Source organism: Macrotis lagotis, chromosome 1 (assembly GCF_037893015.1).
Source record: "Macrotis lagotis isolate mMagLag1 chromosome 1, bilby.v1.9.chrom.fasta, whole genome shotgun sequence".
NCBI classification, from domain to species: domain Eukaryota; kingdom Metazoa; phylum Chordata; class Mammalia; order Peramelemorphia; family Peramelidae; genus Macrotis; species Macrotis lagotis.
This window is the reverse complement of record NC_133658.1, coordinates 811,946,495-811,973,885: the sequence shown is the minus strand read 5'-3', so window position 1 is coordinate 811,973,885 and position 27,391 is coordinate 811,946,495. Positions and strand designations below refer to the sequence as shown.

The following is a 27,391-nucleotide window of genomic DNA, read 5'->3' as shown; positions in this document are numbered from 1 at the left end:
GTAATTATTAAGTTTGAGGTTAAATTTGAACTCTGGTACTCCTGACTCCAGGGCTGATGGTCTATCCACTGCCACATAGTGGCCCTGGCATTTACTTTTCAAACAAAAATAACGTGTCATTTTTAACGTGAACACCAACCTGCTTCCCCCCCCCCCATCTATTTCTGGTTTGAAAGATGTTACTATGATTTTGCAAGACACTAGAGCAAAAAAAAGTTCCTGGAAAATATACATACTCTCCAAAGAGATATCATGAACTCTATTTGTGAAATACCCAAATCTTTTTCCTTAGACAGGTACATCCAATAAATCTAATTAAGATATTTGAATAAAAAAATATAAAAAAATAAAAAAATAAAGATACTTGAATAAAATCTTTAAGTTGTATATCTGATTGCAACCCTATAACTTCTATTTACAAGTTTGCAGGCAAATTATTAACTAAGAATGAAGAAGCAAATATACTGTAATGCAGAAGCTTTTTTATCTTGAAATCTATTTTCAACTAATATTCGTATGAAGTTATCTTATTTTACATTTATATTAAATGATTATTTTATTATCTTATATTACGAGTCATATATCGGTGATTCCTACACGCTTTTCTTTTGTAAAAGACAAAACAGACAAACAAAAGCTTCGGAGGTCTGAAACCAAAGACCCGGGTGGGCTTCACCATGTCCCCCCGCCCCAGGCTTCTTGCCGCCCTCTCCACCCCCAGCCCCGGCGCTCCGAGCCCGAGCCCCAGCTCAGTCTTCTTACACCCTCTCCGCCCTAAGCTGCCCGGCCTCCAGGACCTGCCCTCCGCCGCCCCTCTTTCCCTGGGCCCGCCGAAGGCCACTCTGTCGCTTAGGTTTTATAATTGACTATAATTTTTATAATTGACTTCTCCACCCCGACCAGAACGGGCAGCAGCTACAGGTAACGGAAAGCCGCTTCCGCAGGATGTCCTCCCCTCTCCGCCCCGGAAGAACTCCCGCTCACCTCAGAAAGAAAAAAACTCTGCCTCCCGGAAATAAGGACGATGGGAGCGGAAAGCAGCGCCGTGGGAAGGGGAGGGACTTCCGGGTCACTCCTTCGCGGCCGATTTGAAAACTTCACTGGTTCGTCTGGGTCTCGGCAAGGCGGAGGCGGCCGCGGCGGCCGGAGGCCGGAGGCTTTAACAAGTGAGTGTGCGGCTTTGCCCTCCGGGACGGAGATGGGGTGCGCCCTGGCCCGCCCAGCCCGCGGGAGCGGCGCCCGCTCCACTCGGGGCTCCCCCGGTTGTGGGCCCGGGGGGCGTTTCCTAGGCCCGGAGATGGCCCCGGCCCTCTTCTCCCGCCGCCTTTTCCACTTGTGCCTTTCTGAAATCTCCTCCCGAGCCCGTGTGGCCCTGGACCGCCCCCCTGGGGAGCAGCGCCCGGCCGCTGGCTGAGGCAGATCCTTGAAGCCCAGCCCAGTGCCATCCCGAGAGGCCGGAGCTGGCGGCCCTGGCACTAGCCCCGTGGTCAGCGGTGCCCCCGACCCCAAATGACCACTCGGAGGCCTCGGAGTGGCGATTCGGTTCTTGCAAGAAGCGGGGCAGTTCTTCCCTCTGTATGAGAGAGAGAGAGAGAGCAGGAAAAGCCGCATTACAGAAGCTGAAGCAGGGTTCCAAAGCCACAACCCGCTCCACCTCCTCTTTTCTGCCCACCCTTACAACAATTGGTCAAACTTGATGGTCCAAAGAGAAGGGCAGTATACCTAAACGTCCCAGGAGGGTCCGCCTTTGTTTACATCTCCTATGGTAGGGTGACATGATTTTTCTAGCCGGGAGATCCGCACGCCACGCTCACCTGATTCTTGAGAGATAGAAACCGAGGCCCATGGCTTAGCTATGTTTCTGAAGTCAGTATTTTTGTCCCTCACAGAAAGGCTGGCCGGACAAGCCCTCAGTCTTTGAGACTCTCCGTTCCTGCTTGTCATCTCCATCTCACCCGGAGACATTTAAATAAACTCAGGGGCAGCGAGGTGGCACAGTGGGCAGAGCACCGGCCCAGGAGTCAGGAGTACCTGAGTTCAAATTCAGCCTGACACAATAATTACCTAGCTTGTGTGGCCTTGGGCAAGCCACTTAACCCCTCTGCCTTGTAAAAAAAATAAAAATAAAAATAAATAAATTTAAATAAATAAACTCAGAATATTGGCCCAAACTAGGTAAACATTACGTGAAACATTCTGAAATCCCTTTGCTCAGAAATTCTATATTTTGATATAATAAAGGTAATTTGAAGAAATAGTTTGCCATTATATAGGTCAGTTTTTTAGTTTTTATAATTGACTTAATTCCTAAAATATTATTATTCATACATCAAATTAGTAAATTATCTACTAATTAAATAAGACAAAATAAATATAATCAAATACCAAAACAAATAGCATTCTTTCCACTACTTCAATAGATGGTTTTCAGGAATTGTAACCTTTAAAGTAATAGCAAAAGTTAGATGTTTGGAATACAAAGGGCTTTCTTCTAGAAATAGTTTAAGAATAATATAGTTTGTTCTTTCTTTACTATTTCTTAACCTCGAGTGGACTTCACTAGAAATATTAACCCTGAAATGCTTATATGTGGAATATTCTACTCATAGCTCAGTGGCAAACCTGCTTATGAGCTTCTAACATATGCAGGTCAGCCCCTCAGTCAAGAGAAATATAGCCTGTCCTGTATATATATGTATAAATTCAAATGGCAAACTATACTACACTAATTTGATTCATCTCATCACCTGAAAATTACTTACATCTCGCAAAGAGAAAGTAATGGAGAGGAGCTAAGCAGATTCTTAAGCCACCTCATTAAAATGTCTACCATGTCATGATGTCATGACACATAAGAAGACACACTTTTTAAAGTTTTTAGATTTTATTCTGTCATCTTGGTAATCTTATTATAAATAACCCTATCTAGGTTTACCTTAATTTCATTCATGAAAAGAGGAAATAGTATGAATTTAATTTCCAGAAATATTAAAAATAAATTATATTCTTGAATAAGATAAAATTTAGAAAGATATCAATGAGGGAAAATGAAAGGAAAAATAAATAAAAGAACATTAAGTATCATTGACAGGATAAATGGAGAACTTTGGGAAAGACCTTGACTTATTCTCACCTATTTATCTTTTTTTATCTAAGTGGCTCATGACCACTCCATTGTATTAGATGCTACTGAAATTCCTAGTATTCTGCCTGAGTGAACCAGCTACAGATAGCCATTTATCAAACTCAGGCAGTGGATCTGCTAGAGAAGGAAATGGTGAACCGCTCTAGATCTCTGCAGAGAAAATCCCAAAGATACTCTCATTCATGGACTTCAAAGAGTTGGGACATAACTGAATGACAGAACAACTGCTATATATTTCAGCTTTCTGTTATCGTGAAATCTCTGCGATATCTGATGGATGTCTAGTAATTTTAATTCATCCTCAATCTGTTCTACCAGAATGTTTTGTAGTTTATGAGGATAGTATTGCTGTTGCATTTTTTATATTGAGAGTAGGAGTTCTTTAATATTTCTCCTCATGTACTTTCCTTATAAAATGATGCTGGGTAATAAGATGAGACAGCAGGGTGTCCCAGTGCATTAAAGGTTAGATGTGGTGTTCAGGAAGACCTCGGTTTGAATCGCCCCTCAACTAGCTCTGTTACCTTTCATAAGTCATTGTCTTCTCTTCCTCATCTGTAAAATAGGGAGAGTAAAAGGACATGTGGGGGGCCATAATGAGAATGAGATGATTAAATGTAAGTAGAATACAATGCAAACTGTATTTTTTTTAGGTTTTCTTTTTTTATTTTTTTGCAAGGCAAATGGGGTTAAGTGACTTGCCCAAGGCCACACAGCTAGGTAATTATTAAGTGTCTGAGACCAGATTTGAACCCAGGTACTCCTGACTCCAGGGCCGGTGCTTTATCCACCTAGCCACCCCTCAAATGCAAACTGTCTTGTAAGGATTTGCTATCATCATCATCATCAAAAGTTGGCAAAAGCCTTGCTGTGCTGTAATGACCTGAGCCATTTACTATTGAACTCTCATCCTAAGCCAGCTCAGTATATGAAGCAATAGCTTACAGATTTGAGTTTATTTAGGGTTTGGCATAAAATCACCCTGGTCCTACAGTGTGATGGTCCATGAAGAGTTTTCCTTTTTTTTAGGCAAACTTTTCTGACATGGGGAATGAACTTCTGTCCCTATTAACCTCTTCTTCCCCCCCCCCCAACTAATTTGGTCACTTCTTTTTCAACTGTAAACAATGTTAGTTGTCTGCTTTGTGTCCCTTGTATGTGAATTTGACCAAATTTAAATCACCCTTTTATGTTTTTCATATTCAGATTCTGTTGCTAATCCTTTCCATATTATAGCCCTCCTTTTTTTTCTCTCTTTTTTATCTTTTGTTATGGACATCAATGCATAAAGTTCAATCTTTTCTTTATTAAGCAAAAGGATATAAATTATAGACCCATTCATTCTCCAAAACCTCCCTGGCTTAATGATCCAGGGTAGAAATGGGCATGAGCATGCTTGTACATACATATAGGTAGATGCAATCAAATTGATACATACAATAGCACCAGTTCCCTTATGGATACTTAATCATGCCTATCTCCACTTCTAGATGACATTTAAAGCCATTGAGACATGCAGTTAATGGTCAATTCCTTTCTAATCTATGTTCTGTTTTTTTCTCAATCACACTGGCAGGAGGGCCTCAACATGGAAACCCTGTCTTTTCCCAGATTGAGTCCAGCTGTGATTGTGACTCATGTCCAGAATTCAATCCTGACAGGAGCTGATGGCAAATCTTTTTCCAAGAATGATATTTTTCCAAATCCAAAGGTACTAAGTATGTCATAATGTGTTCATGCAAAATTGTTGGGAAACTAAGTGAATGTAATATAAACTACTCTAAAATCAGCCAAAGAAAATACCCCCTTCTTGTTGACTTTGCAATAGGCCTTTTGATACTGAAAATACAGTATATTTTCCACTACCTAGATTATTTTAAAATAACATGGAAATAATATATGGGGTATTTTTCCTGTTTCCATTGGCATTTAGATTTAGGAAATTAAATTGTTGCCTCAAAAGTAGCCTTCTTAAAGTATGTTAAATCTAAATACTCTTAATCTTGTTTGAGGGGAGTCATTTAATATATTATGAGCTTGAAGGAGTTTATTTCATATGGTTTTCAGCCACAGAAGAGCTTAAAAGCTGTTTCCCTGGGAAACTTGGAACTTTCTTTTCTTGTGTTAGACCTTAGGGGGGGAATGGCTTTATAAGACCATTTTTTTCTTTGCATATTGAGTTAAAAAGTGAATAAGTAATACATTAGAGATTACCAAAATAAAATTCTAAGACACTTTGTTAGTTTGCATATTATAGGAAAAAAAACTTTTCCTCCATTATTAAAGAGGGACTATCTCTTTGAAGGGAAGACACTATAAGGGAGCATCAAGTTTCTCCCAACTCTAATACTTCTTGATTAATTTTGTTGGGAGGAAGAGGTGGTCCTACTCCTATGATTTTGTTGTTAAAGGGAACTTCCTCCCCCAATATGGTTGTGTCGTTCCTCTCTAATTCAGTCTTAGGGAGTGGGACAGTGGTGTCAAATTCAAATAGAAATGGATCCCTCCTGGCCACATGCTGACTTGGAAAACCACAAATTAACATTGTTTTGTTAAACATTTCCCAATGACATTTTCTTCTGGTTCTTTGGAATTGGACTCCTCCGACCCAGAATGCCATGCCAAGGCTTTAAGTGTCTTGCCCATGATCACACAGCTAGTTTGTGTCAGAAGTTGGACGTGAGCTCATGTCTTAGACTCCAAATTTCACCCCCAATCCACTGCTTCATTCTCCCTCTTAATTTTTTTTTTAAATCAAATGAATTTTTTTCCAATTAACAAAAATCTATTTACCCTTTAAATTTTTATCTTCTCAAAAACCTATACTTTATCTCAACACGCTTCAGGTTCCTTTATCCTGCAAAATAACGTTACATGTTGAACTGTGTTTAGTCACTGAGGTAACATATTTACTAATTTTTATGAACAATTATAGAACTTATAGAGCAACTAGGTGGCACAATAAAAAGAGCTCTGAGTTTAGGGTTAGGAAGACTTGTGTTCTAGCCTCAAGACACTTGGCTAACTGTGTGACCCTGGGCAAGTCACTTCACCCTCTTTACCTCAGGTTCCTCATAAGCTGAAGAAGGAAATGGCAAATCACTTCAGCATCTTTGCCAAGAAAATCCCAAATGATATCACAAGGAGTCAGAAATGACTGGAAAATGACTGAATAATAGAGATAGGTTTTTAAGACTAGTTCAGCCTGTTTTACAAGGGATGGAACTGTAGTCAGAGAACATAGAATTATCCAAGATCACACCGCTTGTATCTAAGGCAGAATTTGAACCCAGTTTTCTCTGCATCCAAATTCAACACTGTCCACCAAACTTCTCTAATTTATGTCAATATGATGTGATAGGGTGTAGGATAGCACTTCTCCTAGTATTTTGCCAGTCTGGCAAAATAAAAAATCTAATGTATTAATATTGTAATTTGGATTTTATGGTAGTGATATTGTTCATTCATTTCAGTTGTATCTGACTCTCCAAGATTCCATTTGGGGTTTTCTTGGCAAAGATATTGAAGAGGTTTACCTTTTTTTTTACCATTTCTTTCTCCAGCTCATTTTACAGATGAGGAAACTGAGGCAAGCAGGTTTAAGTGACTTGCCTAGTGTCACATGACACTGAGGCCAGAATTGAACCCAGGAAGATAAGTCTCTTCGTTTGCAAGTCCAGTGCTCTATCCTCTGTGCCACCCAAATGTGAATAATATTTGTTACCAGATCTGCACTACTATGCTCGTTGGGATATCAGCTTTTTACCAGTCTCTGTCATCTGCTACTTCTTTGGATTGAGCTGGTTCATAGAACTTCTGGAAAGTTTTTAGCATGCCAGGCTTGGCCTGTGTAATCCTCTTAAATTGAAATTACTGGAACAAGATGTTCACTTGCAAATCAGGACATTAAATAATACTACTTGTACTAATGTCCCTGAATCACTTCTTACGTTTTCTCTACCTGTTGGAGGTTTTGCATTTATAAATTTGCACAACTCCCAACTAGACTAATCCTATTCTCTATTTCTCCTAGTGGAAGAAATTACAGGTATCTGCATATGATGTTTTTAAAGGAGTTTAGATATGTTGACTTTCGTGATGCTGCTTTGTGTGAACTTAAGCAAACAATAAATTCAAAGTCTTTATCATTCATTGTTTACAAAGAAAGTTCATCATGCTATATTGAAGTTGGAAATTAATTTGAGGGAGAATAGAATTGGGTAATTTAATTGTCCTTATCCTTTTTTTATAAATATATTCATCACCAAATGCTGTAACATTTATTTCAATTATAAGATTGATGGGGTTTTTAAGATAGATATTTTTCTCTTGCAGCCTGAAGTTGTGCGAAAGATTTTCTTGCGAACCCTACAAATCGTATATGGGATTCCACTGGACCTTTTTTCCATGGTGGGTTTGTTTAGAAGCTTAGATGACATAATGGATGGCAAAGTATTGTATCAACGTGGTTATTAAGATGAAACAAAAAAGTTCTTGCTGCTTCTTTCCTTAACATCATGCATAGTTGATTCTTTGGATGGACATTGCATTTCAATTCAGTTGAAGTTCAGCCTTTCAGTTCTGTTAGCATGAGGTTCAGTTAGATGGATATTTAAGGTTGAATTAACCCTACAATGGAGATCATCCATATTCAGAGATTATTTAAACCAGTCAATGTTTTTAGAACTGTCTTTAGAGATTAACAGTAAGCCAGTGCAGACTTCTGTTATTATCTTATTTTCAAGGAGCTGGCCTAAATTGGAAAACAGTCGAATAAAGGCAGCAATACATTTGAAAATATCAAGGAGTCCGTGTCTTCTTGAGTTACCAAATTTTCTATATTTGCCCTTCATTCTCGAAGAAGGCCATGACATCAGGAAGGTGATGCCATGACAAGGATGTGAATAAGATTTGAGTGAAGGGGTACTGTGCTAAGTCAACAGTCTCACTTTCTCCTCCAGAGCCATCTGGGTCCAGTAGCCAGATATGAATCAGCACAACTGGAGATGGCCTTGGATGGTTTTAGCTGCCTACCCTCTGGCATAGTGGATAGAGCACTGAACTTGGAGTCAAGAGGAAGGGAGTTTGAATCTGGCCTCAGACACTTGACACTAATTAGCTGTGAGACCCTGATTTTCTATAAACATTGAACCTGGAGTGTGCAGGAGACCCTAAGTGTGTCAAGAACACCCTCCCCTGAGCTGACATAATTTATTATTTGGACCCATACCAGGGTATGTCCTTGGAAGTCAAGAGAGGCACCAGGCTGAGAAAGTGCTTGTGTAGCTAGGACCCAGGGGAAAAGAATGTGGCTTTTGCCTTCACCTTGCTTTTCCCACCCTCTGGCCTCCCTTCTTCCCTGCCCCAAATGCTCCTTGCTCTTGTTTAGAAGTTCCCCTTGCATGTCCATTTCCCTGTAATAAATCTAGTTTCAATGCATGTCTCATGGACTTGTGGTATTATTTTCGGCTAACAAAACAACCAGGGTGGTTGGTATCTCCAGATGGAATGATTTTTCCTGTGATCAAAACCAAATTTGGTTCAGTTCAGTAGACATTTCTGCACTAGTCCTGCCTCAAGAAAGGGACTGCACTTGGCTCTGGAGTCACACAGACCAGAAGCAGAATTATCCTTTCCTTCAAGTAGTTTGCTACAAAGTGAAGGAAATGTCTGTCTTTTCAAAATTCTTAAAGCATGGCTTTGGAGGATTCACATCAGGAGATCCAGGTTTCTGTTTGATGGGGTTTGTGTGTGTGGGTGTGTGTGCTCCTCTCTGAAGACTCGACTTTCTTCTAAAATGAATAAAGGAGGGATAGACAATTGTCTTAACTGAATATTAAATGTGTATTACCTTGATGACTTTGGGATTTGGTTAATATAGAGTCAGTGTTTTCATTTTCTTTAGTTTGTACATAAAATCAGTGATACATTTATAGACATCAGGCATATACTGGGCATGCTCTCAAGGAACCTTTATTCTCACCCATAAGACTGAGTTTCTTGAGTTCAATGTCTGGCTCACAGTGGACACTTTAATATGTTTAGTTATTGCTTTCTTTCTTTATCAATCATGAGAACTCAGTGTGTGCTGGGCAGCTCAGGAAGTTCTGCCAAACCTAGGTATAAGGGACCTGGCCTAAGCTAGGATTAGGGCTAGAAAGGAAGAAACACACTTTAGCTTAAACTGCTATGGGCCTAGTCCCCATAATGCCCCTTGTACACCACTATCTCTCCGAAACTGCTGCCACTCCATCACTTTTTGTCTGTAATAGTCTACTAGAGGGTTTCCATTCAATAAGTTCAGTTCACTAAACACTTTTTAAGCATGCATTATATGCCAGCACCAGGGATTGGAAGGTGCAGGGGGTGCACAGCCTGTTTGGTGGAGTTGAAACCCAGCAGAGGAGCTGATGCAGAGTCTCCCATTGTGGCCAGTCCTCAGCTGCCAAAATGTTCTTCCCAAAGCACAGGTCCCCTCCCAAAATCAGCTCCAGGTATTCCCTTGCAACTTAAGCATCAAATATGAAATCCTGTATCTTACTTTCAAAGCTCCTACTTTTTCTGGCTTCTTCACTTAACTGTCCTCTCTGCAGCCCCAGTGACACTGGCCTTCTTGCCATTGTTTTAACAGGACAGTTTGTCTCCTGTTAGTCATGCCCATTCTTCATGGCTCCATTTAGAGTTTTCTTGGCAGAGATATTGAAGTGTAGTTAGCCTTTCCTTCTCCAGGTCATTTTACATATGAGGAAACAGAGGCAAAACAGGTTAAGTGATCTGCCCAGGGTCACACTAGGCAGTGTCTGAGGCCATATTTGAACTCAAATCCTCCTGCTCCAGGGTGGGAGCTCCATCCACTAAGCCACTTAGTTAAGCCCTCATCTCCTAAACACAAGTATAATCTCTCTTTATCCCTCCTACCTGGTATTCTCTCCTTTTCATCTGCCGCCTGGCTTCCCTGACTTCTCAAATCCCAGCTTCTACAAGATGTCTCTACCAAGCTTCCTTAATGCTTGTGCCTTCCCTCTCTGGATTGTCAGCCCACCAGTGAGCTTCTTGAGAGCCTCTTTCTATCTTCAATGCTTAGCAAAGTAGCTAGCACATACTAGGAGCTCAGTGAATACTTTTTTGACTGATCAATTCTGATTCATTTAAACTTGTCACCCTTTCCCCTGGGAAAATACACTTGCAGGTAGTGGCTGATGCCACTATATAGTCCATAGGATCATAGGTGTCTAGAGGGACACAAGACAGCTGCCCAGTGCTGTGCCACTAGTTAAAAGCTAAAGTTTGCATGAAACAAAGAAATCTTTATGCATGAGGTATAGGAGGAGGGACTTCCTGGCTCCTCCCTCAGACCTGCTTACTCCCCTGGAAAGTATATAGATCTGTCCATGGTTACCAACCTCAGTGTTCTGCATTAAAAGCCTTTTTATTTGGGGTTCACACTGAAGTTGTGGGATTGATGATCAAGGCTCTTGACGGTTGAAAATAAGTTGTGAATCTGACTACTATACTGACCCTCCTGACATTTCCTACATTTTTATCTTTAGATGCCAGTGAACGTTGAAGTTATGTATCCACAGATAATGGAAGGTTATTTACCATTATGTAACTTGTTTACTTATATGTAAGTAAAAATGTTTTTTTGAGTTTTTTTTAAACTTGTCATTGACTGCATCAGTTTAATCTTTTAAAAATTAACAACCATTGGAAAGATTTTGTTTTTCTTCTTCTACTTGGACTTTCAGATTTATGGACTTGAAGCATTTCAAGTAAAATATAGTCAGATTAAGTTCTTTCATTGTGAGAAGGAAACATTTGTTCCAGGTTATAACAATACTTTCAACTTGGGTTGTCAAGTTTCAGAATTGACTCCTCTATGTGGGCTCGGCCTAATGGCATCTTTGTGGCCAACAATGCCTGTCATTTTAGAAACCAATAATAAACCAACTAACTTATAATAACATAACCAGAAGATAAAATTGTTAGGTCAGCACTTTTGTGACTGTAATCCTTCTGAAAGCTTGTTGTCTGGCAACAACAAAGTCAACAAATATCCACCAATAAATATCCTTATGGATGTAACATGACTTAGAAACGACAGATTAAAATAAAAGATGATTTAAGGTTTGTGAACTAACTTGCTTAAAGTTGCACAGTCATGTAGGGAAAAGCTGGGGACTCAGACCAAAGGCTTTCTACTTTGAGTCAAATATTATTTCTTATATGACTTGCTGACCTTAGTCTCAAGAATCAGGATTGAGATTCTTCTTTAGTAGTTACCTGTCTTCCAATAATTCTCCTGAACCAACATAATGATTAACCTCTATAAATAGTATGGAAATTTTTACATATTATCTATTCTAACTACAAACCTGTGAATTAATACTAAAGATATTCATCTTTTTTAATAATAGCTAACATTTATAAAGTTTGTTTTAAATGCTTCTAGCCTTGAGCAAGCCACTTAACCCCATTTGCCTTGCAAAAAAAAACCTAAAAAAAATTAATAAAATGCTTCTAATTCATTTTATGATGACAATGACCCTGGGAAGTAAGTGTAATGATTACCTTCATTTTACACAGGAGGAAACTAAGGCTAAGAGAGGTACTCAGTGAGTATCTGAGGCTGTATTTGCACTTAGATCTTCTTGATTTCAGATACAGTGCTCTATCCACTGGGCAACCTGGCTTCCTTCTGCTTCACAGATAAGAAACTCTGGCTAAGAAAAATTGCCATATGTCCGTGGTTTTAGCCAGGTATTGTCAGAAAACATTTGAACACTAGGCACTCTTGATTTCCTTATTGAAAGTACAAAGACTGTAGAAATATGCAACTGTATGAATAATGCCAAATGAGAAAAGAAGAACCAAGAGCACTACATACATATGTTCAATACAACTATATAGGATCTAGGCTTAACAAGTATCATCCCAAAGACTGGGCAAATGAAGACAAAGTGCAAATTACTGATAATTTGTATTAGTGATTGTCTGCATTATCTGGGCTTGATAGTGCTATCCCAAGGACTGGGGAGAGGGAGGTAAAGTACATGCTAGCAATAATTGTATTATTGTATAATTGCATAATAATTGTATCTGCATTTGTTTCTTAATATAAAATTAAGTAAACATACAAATTTGTTTTATCCAAATCCTCAGGCAGTCTTTTCTTCGCATCTGCCGGGTGAATGATTTTGAGTTTGCTGATATTCTGTATCCAAGTAAGTTGAAATGTTTGTTCATAGCTAAATCTATCTTTTAACTAATGCATTGTTTACTTTCATATGCAGAAATATCGTAGGAAATTCATGATTAAAATATTCACATTTATTATGCCAATTATTATTTTGTAGCACTCTAATGAACCTCTTCTGAAGAAGAAACCCCCACTATGTTACAATAATGGTAAGCACTTGATGTGCTCCCAAGACCAATACTTCCTTCATTTTCTCGTTAGAAAAATAAGAGATACACATTGATCGAGAGCATTTATTAAATGCTGAGCATTGTGAACCTAAATTACAAAGGCAAATACTGTCTTTGCCCTCAGCAAGCTTACATTTTGTTTGACAAAACTTCACACATAGAGGAGTGATATCCAGTGTGGGGCACTTTGCCTGGAATAGAGATGTTGATTGAGGCAGTGGGGAAGTAGATGAACATACCCCCTCCTGGAGAAATGAGCGGAAGTGGTTCTTGAAGGAAGGCTGTTACATCATGAGCATACAGCAGGGCAAATGTGAGGAGCCCGTGAAAGAGGAAGAAGTGAAATGAAGCCTGGCTATCCTGAAATAATATTATTGAAGAGGCAGTCACCAATGAGGAGAGCCATGCTGCTGAGTGGAAGGTCCTCAAGGACATAATCTCTGCTTTAGGTTGAGGCTAAGAGGCAGTTGAAGGATACTGGAGGAAGGAGATGACTGGAGAGGAAGAGCCTAGCTCAGGGTCCAATACATAGGAAGTGTAATCTGATGTTAAGATTTGCTTCATTCTTCCATTTCACTTAAACTATTTAGTAAGCTAATTCATTTTTTTAAAGCCACTCCTCTATTCTTACCCCACTATTACCCCTCTGTGTACATATTGGTCTACACGAGCAAACTGGTTGCAAAATTTCAATGAGAAAAATGAAAACAGTTGTTGAATCTGCTGTTTTTTGGGATAAGATTAGTTATTAACTGTACATGAAAGTTGCATTATCTTTATTTTACAAGCTGAATGGATATTCTGCCAACAACTGAGAAATGAATTCTCAGTTTTAGACAGGCCTGATGTCCATAAGAACTAGATTTTTGCTAAGATTACTTTGTTTTATATTTCAGAAGGAAAACGTACATGTCGGTTTTTAAGTGCCATTATCAACTTCATTCACTTCAGAGAATCACGTCGAGAAATATACATGAAACATTTATGGGAATATGTAAGATGAAACTTAATTTTTTTTTTTTACTTACTATGGGAGCACTTTTCTAAAATCATTTCCTGAATTATAGATGCCCTTTGTGATCACAAAAAGCCAAGAGAATCCATTTGTTAATTCATTAATTTGTAGGTACATTTCAAGACACTGAGGAATAGCAAGTTGACTGAGACAGTCTATTCCCAAAAAATAACTTAGAAGATAAGACAAGTATAAAAATACAAAATGAAATATAACTACACAGAAGATGTAGGAACCAAATTGCTATGAGAAATCCAAGAAGGAAAAAACTTAAGACTGGAGGAGGCACTCCCTACACTTTAAGATTGAGTGGAAATTTCTAGGTGGAGTTGATGAGAAGTACATTCCAAGTGACAGTCTGGTTGGCATCACTGGACTGCACCAGAATATCTTGGCTTAAGCTTTGGCTGTATTCTTGATTAATCATTTATTGGGTGTGTCACATTAGGAAAATTTTTATCCTCTTTGAGCCCTCATTTCCATATCTGTAAAAAAAGGGAATACAAAATACTTATAAATACTTTACAATCACTCTTTAAAAAAGAGCTGGCTATTTGTATTCTAAGTATCAGGAGACTTACATGTTCCAATGACAGGACAAGTTAGAGGAACAGTGAAGAAGAAACTCCTTTGTCAGTAGTTTGTAAATAGGGTTAGGAAGGTTGGCAAAAGAAAATGTGGAAAGTCTTAAGTGGTTGTTTAAGAATTGTAAGGTTTAGGGCAACTAGGTGATGCAGTGAATAGAGCACCGGTCCTGGAGTCAGGAGTACCTGAGTTCAAATCCAATCCAGCCTTAGACACTTAATAATTACCTAGCTGTGTGGCCTTGGGCAAGCCACTTAATCCCATTGCCTTGCAAAAAAAAAAAAAGAATTGTAAGGTTTAATCCATGTTAAGTAGCCATGTGGCTAAAGGTTGAAAATAATCTACATCTCCATTTAGGGTCCTGTTAAAAAAAAATAAAAAGATATTAATTTAAGGAAATGTGTGGGCTTCATATGTGTGTGTGTGTGTATACACACATACATATATGTATGTGTATGTATATATATATGTATATATATATGTATATATGTATATGCCATCTAATAGTCATCTCGAAGCCAAGAATTTTAGGAATTCATCATCTAGGCAGAAGAGGACAATTGGCTTGTTGAGGAGATAGAAGACACTGTTATAATACAAGAAATTGGGAAACAGTTTGTAGATGTACAGCCTGAAGTCTTAGGAGTGGCTTAGAGCACAGTAACCTTAAAGTGTTCCAGAAGCAGAATAATGAGGAAGGCCTTAGAGTTAGGAAAGATGACCTGGATTTGACTTGCTATGGTAACACATATAAGTTGACCTCTCTGAGTTGGTTTCTTTATCTGTAAAATGACTGCAGGTAGACCTGAATTGGGGAATTTATTGAGTCCCTACTATATGGCACTAGGCATCACATTACAAACATAGACAGAAAATGAAACTATTCTTTTTTCTCAAAAAATATTTTATTTAAGGGCATAAATATAAAATTTGGGGGGTTTTGAGAACATGAGTTAATGAATGAAAAAGTATTTATTAATATTTCTAAATTAATATTATCAATATTTCTAAAAGGGGCAGCAAAGGGGAAGATGTGCACATAGCAAGTATGTGAGGGAATTGATTCTAGACAAAAGTTTATCGTTCAGAGCCTTAGGTCATGGGTGCAGATCTGATTTCCAGTGGGAAGAATATTGAGAAATAGCCAGATTTCAGGTGTGACATGGTTTGGAAAAGGCCAGAAAGTATTAACATTTAAGGGTATCAGGGAGGTTTTGTGTAGGAGGTCCAAGAATCACATGACAATGTATAGGAAACATTCTATAAACCTCATTGTGCTGTAAATTAGACAGTAATGACAAGTATTTGAAGGGTTGAAATGGGAGAAAGTGAACAATCTAGTATAGAACTAAGAATAAAGGGCAGAATTTGCAGAGGGAGATAGGCAGTTATATCCCAAATTCTAAGACTTTAGGGATACCATGTTTGTAGCATACATGTATTTACATGTGTATGTGTTTTTTTAAATCACCAGAGGTTTCAAAGAAACAAAATTAAACTGTAATACTAAAATTAGAAGAATGAGTTCTAAAACAAAAAAAAAAATTATTGTCACTTCTAAATAAATATTACAGGGTCAAGGGAATTAGACCAGTACTTGATGAAAAACAGAACTGTGGTATCTCAGGAAGGAGGGGAGAGCAAAACAGAGATGTAATGGGGAGCTTGGAGGGTAAGATCAAGGGCCAGTATTTGGGTCACATAATTTCTACCATGGGGCAATGCTTCTATCTTCATTACTTCCATTATAAAGTGACACTTTTAAAGAGTAAGGTAGAAGTAGTAACATACATAGTTTTTAAGAGGGAGGTCAAACTTAATATATCAGAAACTTTAATTCCATGAAGACTAAAAAGAAGAAATTTCTCAAAAAAAGAAATTTCACAATAGACAAGAGAAGAAAGTAATTAAAGAAGACAAAGTCAAGAAATCCTTAGAAAAATTCAGAAAAACCAAATAACTCATTGTGAAAAAATTTAACATCGAATGCTAAATCCTACATTTGTGGACCCTGACCTCTATAAATGAACTAAAAGATGTCAGTTGTTCTATTAAGAATAATAAAATAATTTTATGTTGTGAATTTTTATAAATTAAGGCATTTAATTAATTATGAAGAGGTCTTTTGCCCCTCTCCATCCATCCTCAGGAAGAGATGTGGCATCCCTTGAGTTCCCTTGTGAGAAGTCAGGGTCCACAGGTAGAAACCATTGCAAAGGCTATTAGTCCTTTTCAGTGAGTTTATTAGTTTTTCTGAATTTTTTCTTTGACCTTTTTTTAAACATTCTTTGTTATAAGGTATAGTTTTAGGGGCAGAGTAAGGAGATGCAAAGGATAATCTAGATGATAACAAAAGCAATTTTTTTTTCAATAAAAGGAGCCAAACCCCAGCACTGTAGTTATTGGACAAAGTAAACATCATTTGTTGTTTTTATTCTTTAATTTTTTCTAATTAAGAAAAAGTTATATTGATACTTTTTTGTGTTTTATACCACAGTCATATCCCAACATACAAATTGCCCACCCATCGCTTAAAATATTATAATGCTTAAGGTTAGATAATCTAAGGACCAATCTTGCTCTTAAGATTCTCTGATTCTGGGGCAGCTAGGTGGCACAGTGGATAGAGCACCGGCCCTGGAGTCAGGAGTACCTGAGTTCAAATCTGGCCTCAGACACTTAATAATTACCTGTGTGGCCTTGGGCAAGTCACTTAACCCCATTGCCTTGCAAAAAAAACTAAAAAAAATAAGATTCTCTGATTTTAATAAGGGCATTAACTATATAATCAATTCTTAGGTCTATAAAATTTTCCTAGGGCCATGGTAATTTTAAAAGTCTTCTGAACCACTACTAGTATTATAGAATAAATTCACAAGTCTATAAATGTTATGTAATAGCAGTTTGATACTTCTAATTAGAATAGGTTATTTTAGTTAAGACTTCATTCTGTTTATAGAATAGATTGTTTTAGTTATTAGTTTATTTACTACGTATTTAGTATTGCATATAAAAATCAGTCTAAATCTCTCAAATCTGCAAAAATGCATCAATAATGTTCTCTTTCACAGAAACTACTAAGGAAGATCAAAAGCTTCACTGGAAGTTGTCTTTATCACAAAAAAATGCAGTAATAAGCTCTAGAAACCATATTCCTATCTCTTTAAACATATAGAGATAGACACAGAAAAATCAGAAACTTTATTTTTCCTAAGGTATATAATACACTGGTAGTTCTTAATGCTTATTGAATATTCATTGAATAAATTTAATAACACAGTGAATTATGAGTTCAATTTTGTTCTCTTCTCTACAGTATAATGCTCAAAAACAATCTGAAAAGGCAAGAACAAATCCTTTATGTCCCCAATAGCTTTTCAAAATGTAGATTCAGATCTAAGAGGGAAGGTCTCACTGGTGGTGTCTTCCCTTTATAGTGTTCAATCCAATTTTTGTTTTTCTTATGAAATTCTCTATATATGACCAAGAATCCCTTTGTTACTAATCCCAGTCATGTCTTAGAGCTCACTTCTGATGGGTGCTATAGAATGCAACAGTAGTCAGATTACCACATTTTGGAATTTTTATGTGACAGGTTACATAGAAATGGACAAATGTTAGCTCATAAAATTACTTTTGCAGAAATCCGCTATGGACAAAATGCAGCAGCTACAAGTAGCGCAACAGGAAGCATTGGTGAAATTGGAGAAACTTGAGTAAGTAAAAGACATATTCACATGATAAAATGTTGAATTTAAATGATTGGTGTCCAGTATTGCATTCTAAAACTACTTCTTAATGTTGAGTAGAGTAGAGCAATACAGCTTTTCTTTTTTATTTTTTTATTTATTTTTTTTTTAGGTTTTTGCAAGGCAAATGGGGTTAAGTGGCTTGCCCAAGGCCACACAGCTAGGTAATTATTAAGTGTCTGAGACTGGATTTGAACCCAGGTACTCCTCACTCCAAGGCCAGTGCTTTATCCACTATGCCACCTAGCCACCCCTTAGCTTTCTTTTTTTTTAAAAGAAAAAGCTTTATTTTACTTTTACTAAAATAATCTCATTGACCACTTTTCTAGCTGTAACTCTACATTACATTACTTTGTCCAAGAAAAGTCATCTTGCCCTCCTAAATTTCTGAAAGTATTTCTCTTAGAAAAGAGAAAAGAAAAGAGAAAGACTAGACTCTTTTCTTCTGACTAGCTGATCCCAATCATTTTTTTTTAATGTGTCACTCACCAACTCATAAGTCAGGAAAAAGAAAATCATTCTGAAATTGTGACTTATAGACGTTCTATGTGAGTTTCTAAATAAATTAAAACAAAAGAGTAGCATTTTTCTTTCTTTCTTGGTATCTTTGTGTTCACCTATTTTAGGGAAGACCTTATCTGTCATCCCTTTAGAGGTCTATCAGGTCAATAGAACAAATTGTAATGATAGAGAATACTTGACCCTGAACTGTCTCCCCAACTCCAGAGGTAGCTAGAATAGGATCAGGTTGGGTTATAGTTGTCTGAAGTGGACTACCAGCTCTAATCAGCTCTTTATTTTAATAAAGTGGTGAAACACAATTCTTTCTGCTTGTATTCTCCTTGTATTCCTCCTTATTTTTCCTCTGAATTCCATCCAGCTTCTTAGGGAAATAAAGAGAAATCCCCTGTTTTGCTAACTTGTGACTCCTTTAATGATGTGAAATTGAAAGTGAGAGCTAAAGGAGTAGTCACAGACAAGAACTTGCTTATGGAACATAGATCAAACTGTCTTGCTTATATGTTTCTTCTGATGTTTTCTTCTCTGCATTTTAAAAAAAAGTGCTTCAGTAATCTTCCTTTCTTTAGCAGTACTATGACCAACTTGCCTTTTCCCCTCAAATGTCCCATTCCCAACCACAAATACACACACACACACACACACACACACACACACACAAACATATCGATGCATCATAGACCCTTTAGAATCATTATCAGTTGTTACATTAATTAGAATTCTTAAGTCTTTCAAGATTGTTGTTACTGTGTAAATTATTTTCCTGGGTCAGTTCTCTTCACTCTTCATCAGTTAAATAAAAAAATCTTTCTAGGTTTTTCTAAAACTTTTCTTGCAGTATACTAATATCTCATTATATTCAAATGCCAAAATTGGTTCACTCATTTCCCAATTAATGGACATTGCCTAGTTTCCAATTTCTTGCTCTTACAAAAATAACTGCTGTCAATATTTTTGGACACAAATCCTTTTATTTTTCTTTGACCTCTTTGGGCTGTAGACCTAGTAGTTGACTGACTTTTGGGGTAATTTCAGATTATTTCCAGAATGATCCTGTAAATTTATAGCTCCCTGATCTACCATGATCTGATTCCTCTCTCTTTATTCCTAGCTCTGTCCCAGCTGAAGAGCAAGCTGAGTTCAAGCAACTCTTAGATGATATCCAGGAGCTGCAGCAAACACTGAATGGGTTTCGTCAAAAAACAGTATGAGCCCATTGTTCTTAAAATCCTTTGGGAATTTCTCAACTTTGGACTGGTAGAATCATGGAATGTATTTGGTTTGTTTTCACCTGCTCAAATAAAGTTCAGACATTGTGCTTGTCATTGTCAGAGCCCAGAAGAGGAGCCCTGACTTAGAAACAGGGACTAGGCTGGCAAGGATCCCCCCAGAATCTGGAGCTGGTACAGTTCATTCTAAAAGAAATTCACCAAGTGGAGAAATAATGTATCCTAGGGATTAGGAAGCAGGCAAGGATATTTCTTAAATCCAGTCCAAGTCAAGACTCGTAGGCAGATAACGTTATCAAGTATGACATTAAAAAATGATATTTTAGCATGGAGTTAGTGATTTGGGCACATGATTTCCTCATTCTAGACCTCAGTTTCCCTATAATGTAAAATGTATATAAAATGTAACTTCTGTCAATTGAGTGAGTTAATGTTCTTAATCTTTTTTTTTTGTTTCGACTACTTTGGAGAAGCCCAAAAGTTTGTCCAAAGAATTTTTTAATTAGATCTGTAGAATTACAGAGGAAATCAGTTAAATTGAATTAAAAGTTCACAGTCTCTAGATTAAGAACCCTGGGATGGTCTGTAAGGTCTCCTTCCTGTTCAACATTCTTTGGCTGTGCTCTGTTGTTATAACTTTCACAGATAGAGTGTAGACAAGGAGTCAAAGGGTAAGAATTTGCTAGTGTTTCCTCAGCCCTCTCAAGGATGAGGGTGCTCTAGTTCTGAACACATGTTAGTGATTCTTAATACAAAAAAGTTTATGAAACAGAAGAAGGCATTTTATTTAGCTTCTGACTTTATGGAAGATCTTCAGGAATATGTCCTTTCCTTTGTTCTGATACTATGCTCATCAAGCAACTGTTTCTTCTACAATCTAATTTCCTGAAATGATTTACCTGCTAGGAGAGAGTGTTTTTTTCAAGTGACCAATAAGAGTTCTAATGCCAGGTATACCTCCCACCCTAAATTTATATTCTGGTGTGGTCATTAGATATGTGAGTTTAGTTAACATGAGCCTTTCCCACAGCCCAATCATCTTTGAATCTTCTGGCAAATACACATACACTGTGTATAATGATTCTACCATTCATGTGCTAGTGCTAATTGAATATTGTTAAAGCTATGTACTGTCTCTTAGATTGGATAGTTGTGCTAGTTATAAGTGAGGGAGTGGAGGAGTAAGGAAAAAATTGTTCTGTTTAAATCAGTGATTGATTTTATTTAAAAATATTTCTGGATGATTAAACAATTCTTAATTACTGTTTTCTGACCTAGGTAACAATACAGGAAGGAATTTCCCAAAAGAAGTTAGACCTTTCTGAGACCACTAAACATCTGGTAAAAATTTTCATTAATTTCTATTTAACTCAACTTGCAGCAGTGAACCTGGGGAGTCAGTTTGACAAACTGAGGCTGGTGATTGACCTATCAGCCACCCCCAGTCAAAGTGCAATGGAGCGTTCATTGGACAGCAAACATATCCTTATCTGAGGAATCCATCCACTTCCATAAGGTTTCCTTGTCCTAGTTGAAACAAGAAAACAATCTTTTGTCCATAAAGTGACAATAGTCAAGTTATTTTAAAAAGAGCATAGGACTAGAACTTACGAATTCTGAGTTCTACTCTTTATGTTGCCACTATGTGATCTTGGGGAAGTCATTTGTCTCTGGGCCTCAGCCTATTCATCTAAAATTAAAGTCACACTACATGCATATATTAAGCTCTTACTGTGTGTGCTGGACATTGTGTTAAGCCCTGACAATACAAATCCAAGCAAATAGACAAAGTCCCTGCCCTCATGAAGATTGCAACACATGAAAGGAGGTTCTGAAAGGGGAAAGAGGACCAGAGACATAATGGCATAAGGCCGACTGACCTGGATGCCCTCCTTAAATGGAAGTTCTGGACTGAGCCCTGCAATCAGAGGAGGAAACCCTGAACAGGGGTCCAAGATAAAAAAATCGCTGGGGGCATGATGGACTCTAGATGGGTTGTATGGTGGGAAATAGAGAGGTTGGCAAACAAGGGATAGAGGAGATCACAGAAGTCAAAATTTAGTTACATAAAATCAAATAAATTTTGCATAAATGAAATCAATGCATCTAGGATAAGGAGGGGTAATTTTTTAAACTGAATTTTTAGTAATAACTTTTGTTTTGGGGGTGGCTAGGTGGCACAGTAGATAGAGCACCAGTCGTGGAGTCAGGAGTACCTGAGTTCAAATCCGGCCTCAGACATTTAATAATTACCTAGCTGTGTGGCCTTGGGCAAGCCACTTAACCCCATTGCCTTGCAAAAAAAAAAACTAAACTAAAAAAAAAAAATAATAATAATAACTTTTGTTTTTACATTACCCAAAATTCTCCACATAATTTCTTCAAGAAAAAATAAGAGAGAGAAGGGAGAAAAAAAAATCAGGAAAAACAATCAGTACAACAAAAAAGTGTGAAAATATATGCAAGTGTTCCACACCTTGGGACCTCCCACCACTCCAGAGGATTTGGAGATGTCAAGTTCTTAGATATTTCTATAATCATATTATTTCTTACAGTACAATAAGGAATTACATTACATTCATATATCACAGTTCGCTTATCCATTCCTCATGTTTGGACATTAACATTGCTTCTAGTTGGTTCTTTCTTACCATAAAAATGGGTGGGTGGGTGGGTAGGTGTGGTTATATATTATGCTAATTAGTTCAATGAAAAGGTTAAAATATATGGGCATTTTAGTGGTGTTTGAATAATTCCAAAGCTTGCCAAAGTTATTGTACTGATTCACTGTTCCACCTACAAAGCTAGAGAAGTAAAACTATTGTTTCGGGGGGTGGGGGGGGACATGCATCAAATATTTCACTTAAAGGATCTGATAGTCCAGTATGTAGAGTAGTTACACACAAAGCGCTATTCTCCAAAAGTGCTCAAAGGATATGAAAAAGTTTGCAAAAAAATTGAAACTATTTACACCCATAGAAGACTGCTTTAAATAATTGAGAAATTCAAATTTTAAAAAAGTTTTACCCAAAACCCAGCAAAGTAGCTCCAAAACTAAAACAGTATTCAAGGAGTTATAAAAAGACGAGTTCACTGTTGGTGAAGTTGTTAATTAATCCATTCATTCTGTAGTGATTTGGAATTGTTTTAAAAAGTGATTAAAATATCTATACCTTTTGACTCAAATTCCTCTGCTAAGCATATTCCTGGAGGAGATCAAACTTAGGGAAAAAGTCCCTATATACATCAAAATATTCATGTCAACACTTTGTAGTGGCAAAAAATTTGAAACAGATATTTACTAATTGGAGAATAGCTAAAGAAATTATGGTACTGTTTTGTGATAGAATATGATTTTTGCTATAAGAAACAGTGAAAATGAAGAATTCAGAAAATTGTGGGAAAAATTAAATACAGAGTGAAATAAGTGGAACCAGGATACAAAGTGACTACAGCAATAATTAACAGGATTAGAGAACAATTGAAAGTTGTAGAGGTTTGGGACTATGGAGATAGAAAAATATATATGATCATACACAGTTAATGTGTTGATGGTTTTCTTGTCTTTTTAAGGTTTTTGTTATAACCTAATGGCATCTTGGTTAAGGGAGTGGCAGCATTATATTCAGAAATTAACTTATTGTAAAAACATAAGGTTCAAAAAAAAGTGATTAAAATGAAAAAGTTGAAAATACCAAAATCTCTGCAAACTTCTGTCATTAAACCTATAATCCTAGGGGCAGCTAGATGGCGCAATGGATAAGAGTACATACCCTGGAGTCAGACTTGAGTTTAAGTGTGGACTCAGACACTAGTTATGTTAACCATGGGCAAGTCACTTAATGCCAGGTGCCTCCAAAACAAAAAAATAAAATAAATTTATGATTACAGCAGGTGTGATTTTTAGTTTTAATAATATAAATATTATGGAAGATGAGGCTATTATCAGTGGAAATATCTTGCCATTTTGTTTTTTTAGTAAGTATAAAGTATTAGACATTATGAATGAAGTAATAAAAAGATATATTTTTTAGTAATTTCTTCATGATTTCTGGTTTTACAAATCCCCAAGTATAGTTCACTAGTAAAATTGGAATTATGGCAAGATAAGTTTGCATTAGCATTCACATGCACCAGCATTGAAATTATTCTACATTACAGGGAAAACAAAGTTAAACATTTTGTTTTCTGGTTCTTCCATCTGTGAGAAGTGCCAAGGCAAAGACTTTTCAGTTTCATGACAGGAGTATGGTATTTTATATTGTTCTCCAGGATTCATGCACTGGTTTATCATTGTCCTAGTTCAAAGCAGTATACCTCAGTTTGCAGTAGTGACCCAACTTATTTTAGGGGAAATGCCCAAGGTCATAAATCGATTGGGTGGCAGAATGTAGCCATAACACAACTTCACAGCCTCAGACCCAGTCCAGTGGTCTTGATGCTTCACAACTAAAAGCAACTTGTATTACCACATTGGCTATCCATTGATTTGATTTATCCATCTTTATCCTTGAATTTCCTTATTGTGGAGAAAGAACCCTGCTGTCTCAAATAGATTCTCTAATGTAATATTTTTTAATATGTTTTCTCAACAGAATGAATTAAAATTGTCATTGGTTACTTTGAAAGAAGAACAGGAGAGTTTGAAAACTAAAATTGTGGATTCTCCAGAGAAGTTAAAGAATGATAAAGAGAAAATGAAAGAGACAGTGCAGAAACTCAAAACTTCAAAGGTGAATAATTTTGGAGTTACTCTTTTTTTTAATATTTTTCCCTATGTTAAGTAGTTTATGGACATCTTTCACTGAATCATAGGTTTATAGCACTAGAAAGAACTTTGGAAACCATCTAGTCCAATTCCTAATTCATTCAGGAAAATTTTCAATTTATAAAAGATCTAAGCCCAACCTTAAAATCATTTCTCCGCCATCTGGTCCAACTCCCTGACTTGTTCAGGAGTGATTTTCCAATTCACAAATGATCTAAACCATCCATATAGTTATATCTTGCTTCTCTCCAGTCTTCTTTTTTGAAAGAAAGAAAGAAAGAAAGAAAGAAAGAAAGAAAACAATTGTTCTACATTTTAATATCTGTAGTTAAATTTTATTGGGAGAGAGTAATCAAAATCTATTGCCAAAAACAAGGTAGAAGATTATCTTATGAATTCAGTTATTAAGACTGTTAACATTGTTCCATATAAGACTAAGGACCTTTTGGCAATTTAGAAGTATAGCAGTGTGCATTAAACTTAGGAGACTTCTCTCACTAGGAAAATTCATTGCTCCATATATAGTTCTGTGTTCTCTGTCAAGTACAGATATTATTTAACAGCAAACAAAGTGACATTACTACAGTTTATATAAAGATTTTTAAACTGGTTTCTATCAAGTATTTTTTCTTTTTAGCTTGAAGTGACTGAGAAGTATGAAGCCTATCGAGATGCAATTGAGGGTATGCCTTCATTCCAAATGGAGCTACAGTTATATCAAAAGAAAATGCAAGAACTTGCAGAAAGCATGGACAAAGTAACAAGGATCTTGAAAGAGGTTTGTATTGTATAATGTACCTCAGCTGCCCTTTACTACTTCCTGCTGTGGAGATAAAACCTGGTTTGCAAAGATTCTGCTAGCTAAATTCCAGTTCTAGCATTTTCTTTTTTTGTTTGTTTAAGGTTTTGGGGGGTGGCAATGGGGTTAAGTGACTTGTCCAAGGCCACACAGCTAGGTAATTATTAAGTGTCTGAGACCGGATTTGAGCTCAGGTACTCCTGACTCCAAGGCCGGTGCTCTATCCACTGCAACACCTAGTCGCCCTAAGTTCTAGCATTTTCTGACAGGATTTTAAGTGATCTCCCCCAAATCCTCTGTTTTCATTAAGGCTGCTCTCAAAACCTGTCTAAGCTGTTCTCATAAAGATGAGAAAATAGGCATATAGTTTGAATTAAGATTTCTTAATAATCTCGGTGACAGTAGGAATGTCTATTTTTTTTTCCCATTAGTTTAGTGTACCCCAGATAATGAATATCCCAAGAAACATCCCTCAAAGTTCTCAAAATGGTGTTCCTTTCAAAATGGACCTCTGTCTTTGTGTGTGTGTGTGTGTGTGTGTGTGTGTGTGTGTGTGTGTGTGTGTACACTTCACTACTTTTTTCCCTTTTCTTTCTCATTAATGTCATTTTTCTCCTTCCCTATTATCACATTAGAGACTGTGGTAATAGAGTCCAAATATAGCAGCAAATAAATGATCTGAAATGGACAGCCATGATTTCCTTATACAATTCCTTCTGTATTTTGCAGTATAAATGGAAATGCTCTTTTTTTTATATTTTAAGTTTAGACCTTTTATTCCAGAGGGAGAAAAAAAAACCTATCATTCCCTGTTAACAATCAAGTTCAGATTCCTTTTTTCTCAATTCTCAAGGTAAAAGCCATTTAATCTTGTGTTAAAATTGTATTTCGTTGTTCCATGGTACAAGAAAAACAAAGAAAGAAAAAACTTCATTTTCCTAAACCCTCACTGGTTTGGTTGATCCTGAATACACTATCTTCCACAGAACCAATCCTTGGAAGATCAGATTGAAAGTGCTCAGACGGAATTAAAGAAATTGAAGACTGAGGAAACCTCATTGAAAAGATTAGTCATTGTAGAGAAAGAGAAGCTTGCCACGACCCAACTGAAGATAAATAAGAAACATGAGGATGTCAAGCAATATAAGCGCTTAGTACTTGAGTATGGTTTTTAATTACTTTCAATTGCATGATGTCAAATCAGTGTTCTAAAAGTTGGGACCTTTTAAAAAAATGATTGCTTTCATAATTAGTCAAAAACATAAACTTAAGTAACTATGATGTTCATTAATATCCCCCAATTTAGAAAAAAAGTAATTCCATTTCTTTTATGTAATTTTTAAAAAGAGGTCTTCTATTTACAACTTATTTCAGTTCCATTAAAATTAACTTTAAGAGCTGTCCAAATTATTTTCTTGTGTTGGACAAACTGGATCCTTTCTTGAAACTGTTTCCAAAGCAGTAACAATTAATATTCTCAGATAACTAGAAGACTATTAACTCAGTATTGAAATATTATAGGGGGAAGTGCTTCAACTGCCTGTCTTTACCATAGTAATGAAAATATCCTGTATTGTCAGTTGTTTTATTGCATCATAGGTTTGAAAAAAGAAAGGAGAGATGGAGTGGGACAGATGAAAGCAGAGAGAAAATAGACAAGGGAATGGAGATAAGGAGACATAAGAGGACAGTGGAAACAAGAATGAGAAAGAACATGATAGAAGAGAAGAAACAGGTCTAGAGAGAGAGAAAGTTGTTAAAAGAAGTGAGATAAAAGAGTAACAGAAGAAAGAAAGGTGAAAAAAGGAAAAGAAGAAAGGAGAAAGGAGAAGAGAGACAGTGGGGCAAGAGAAAGGATTAAAAAAAAGATGGACTTAGAAGAGAATAGAGGAAACAAAATGGGACAAAGAAAGAAGAAAATAAAGGTCAAAAGAGAAAGAATGGGAAGAGAGACAGGAGAGGAAAGGGGTGGGGGAAGGGAAAGAAATTGAAAAACAAAATTTTGTTTGCTCCATATTTCTAAAAGAGAAGGGAGCAATATAACTATTGCCTTCTCCCTGCCCCTTTCAAGAGTCCAGGATCTGTAAAGCAACTGACTCAGTCCTATGGCTCCAGACATGAGAACAAACAGGAACTCTGATCATTCCTCATAC

General features: G+C 36.9%; 1 protein-coding gene across 1 annotated transcript in view; it reads left to right on the top strand.

The window, feature by feature from the left end:
• The first annotated feature begins 1,055 nt into the window (after positions 1 to 1,055).
• NUF2 (NUF2 component of NDC80 kinetochore complex) overlaps positions 1,056 to 27,391 on the top strand; it is a 29,273-nt gene continuing 2,937 nt past the window's right edge. Inside the window, exons 1-12 of the mRNA XM_074217016.1 lie at positions 1,056 to 1,166; positions 4,722 to 4,856; positions 7,481 to 7,555; positions 10,696 to 10,772; positions 12,308 to 12,369; positions 13,471 to 13,568; positions 17,817 to 17,890; positions 19,554 to 19,647; positions 20,950 to 21,012; positions 24,267 to 24,404; positions 25,077 to 25,217; positions 26,225 to 26,400. Of these exons, the coding sequence (XP_074073117.1) occupies positions 4,734 to 4,856; positions 7,481 to 7,555; positions 10,696 to 10,772; positions 12,308 to 12,369; positions 13,471 to 13,568; positions 17,817 to 17,890; positions 19,554 to 19,647; positions 20,950 to 21,012; positions 24,267 to 24,404; positions 25,077 to 25,217; positions 26,225 to 26,400 (1,121 nt within the window). The 5' untranslated portion in view covers positions 1,056 to 1,166; positions 4,722 to 4,733. The remainder of the gene's footprint in view (positions 1,167 to 4,721; positions 4,857 to 7,480; positions 7,556 to 10,695; positions 10,773 to 12,307; positions 12,370 to 13,470; positions 13,569 to 17,816; positions 17,891 to 19,553; positions 19,648 to 20,949; positions 21,013 to 24,266; positions 24,405 to 25,076; positions 25,218 to 26,224; positions 26,401 to 27,391) is intronic.